Source organism: Opisthorchis viverrini (assembly GCF_000715545.1).
Source record: "Opisthorchis viverrini unplaced genomic scaffold opera_v5_5, whole genome shotgun sequence".
Classification (NCBI taxonomy): domain Eukaryota; kingdom Metazoa; phylum Platyhelminthes; class Trematoda; order Opisthorchiida; family Opisthorchiidae; genus Opisthorchis; species Opisthorchis viverrini.
Genome location: NW_008751661.1, coordinates 2,927,684 through 2,929,698, shown reverse-complemented (window position 1 = coordinate 2,929,698; position 2,015 = coordinate 2,927,684). Strand labels below are relative to the sequence as shown.

Sequence of the window (2,015 nt, the reverse complement as noted above, 5' to 3'; positions counted from 1 at the left end):
AAGTTAGACACCAGCCATCTGCTCATCCTATTATGAGTTCAAAAGTGCTGGCCTATATCGATGCAAGCGCAAAGTAAATTAAATGAACCTCGAAGTCCACGTGCAACAGCAGTGTTTTTTTACAGACTGCAAAATCAAACACGGGAGGTTTTGAACACACAACACATTGGATGTATGACCTACCGAGTGCGACTAAGGATGGTGGCACACTATTTTCCCTGATCCTCAGGTCACTAACTAACTCATTCCTAACATCATCCGTTGGACCTAATCTTCCACAAGTCGCTTTATTCTTCGGCACTGCTTTCAAAAGTTTACGAAGGTTCACTGACACAACACCGCCTTTTCTTTGGTCTGGTCCTAAATTTCTACTATGGAATACTTGGATATTTTTCATAGCCTTTGGTATATATTCGTGCACCCGCCAGTTCCAAAACGAACTTGCTTAGAAACTGCCTCCTACTTTATGATGCCTGTGACATTGAGACATATAGTTACGGTTGCCAAAGACGCGAACCAGAGCTCTTTTTTGTCAACTTCAAGCCATCCCGACATTTGGTTAGTTGATTGGGTATAGTATGCGTCTGTGTACACCATTCGCCTAGTGTGCTGTGTGATTTAGAGTGTTAGCTTGACGAAATCAAGACATTCCAGCTGTTTATAATGCAAAGAATTACATTAACATCGTAGTCTATTCGTGGTCCGATTCACTTTGAGTAACTGTCCTATCCAATACACCTCCACTGTTATTAATCACTTTCTCTCTTCATATATGGCCAACGCTGAGGGTTATTTTATGCCCTCGAACGGAGTGCTCCATAAGTACCGCTGTATTTGTCTCACTTTGACTCATTACGCACTGAATTCAGCTACCGTGAGTTTCCCTACGTACAGTTAAGAAGTTGCGTAACCACAAGTTACTTCCCTGGTACCATACGTCATTGAACAAGGGCCTTTTCTAAACTGAAACCGCGCCTGGCTATCGTCCATCTGGTGCACGCCAATAGTTCGTTCACTTCTCCTCTGATTGACCGAACCCTCGTTTGATATCTTCTGGAGGACACTCCAATGGCCTGCCAAAATTTGCTCTTGTTCAGAGGTGACTTCTGCTGGGGGGAGAAATATTTGCGCCTGACTTCAGTCACTTGCCACCTCCCCAAATGTCTCGCAGTGACAGTCGTTCAAGGGATCTACAGCCTCTGGACTGTTTCCATACACGTGACCATAGTTATTCTCGGTTCGAAATGCTTCCATCGATGTCAGTACAGTAGCTGTGTCATCATCCAATTCGGCTGACTAATTTTCTTTCTCCCACGATTACGGGAATCCCTCGGTTTTGAGACCGGATCCCCACCGCACGGTGCTTTTGCCTCTGTTAGCATTGTGATGGGATCGGTCACGACCTCCCCTGACTGAGCTTCCCAACACCTTCCCAAATAAGCAGCGTGAACACTGATCAAAGCCAAATCCATTTGCTCGGTGGTGCTGCAATCCTTTGTAAGCATCGATCATTATCCAGATATCCACAACTTGGCAGACCGTCTGGATCGAATCAGTAGCGGATTGAAACAGAGCGCACCTTTTTCCAAATTCTCAGGTATTTCTACTCATCAGCTGCACATAGGTTCCAATTCGGAATTTCCTCGTAGGCCAGAAGAGAACATCACAGTTGTCTGAGCCGAGCTGTCTAATGCACTCCACGTCATCATGTATTTTCTAGCACTTTGAGCTAGTTCGTCGTAACTAATCGTAGATCTTACGTATGTAGAGAATATCCGATCGTTTGTGTGACTTGATATATGGCAGTTTCATCATGCTGTTGGAGAGCCTGGATTTTGCTTAGTTGTCAGAAGGGAGCAAGCACATTTTCTGTTACTGTAACGCAAATCACTTTTTGGGGATTTGATGCCAGTTTTTAAATGATACCGAGTGATCATTCAAGGTAGTCATATAATTCCCAACATGTGAGTGAATTTCAAGCCGAACAGTGTCAAGTACCAGCAACGCTACGTGAA

The 2,015-nt window shown here is 44.4% G+C and overlaps 1 protein-coding gene across 1 annotated transcript; it reads right to left on the bottom strand.

Moving 5' to 3' along the window:
• Positions 1-1,259: 1,259 nt before the first annotated feature.
• On the bottom strand, positions 1,260-1,505 carry T265_00538 (hypothetical protein; the record flags this gene model as incomplete). The annotated part of the gene is made up of 1 exon (XM_009164342.1): positions 1,260-1,505. The coding sequence occupies one exon, from the start codon at positions 1,503-1,505 to the stop codon at positions 1,260-1,262; it is 246 nt and encodes an 81-aa protein (XP_009162606.1).
• Between the last annotated feature and the right edge of the window lie 510 nt (positions 1,506-2,015).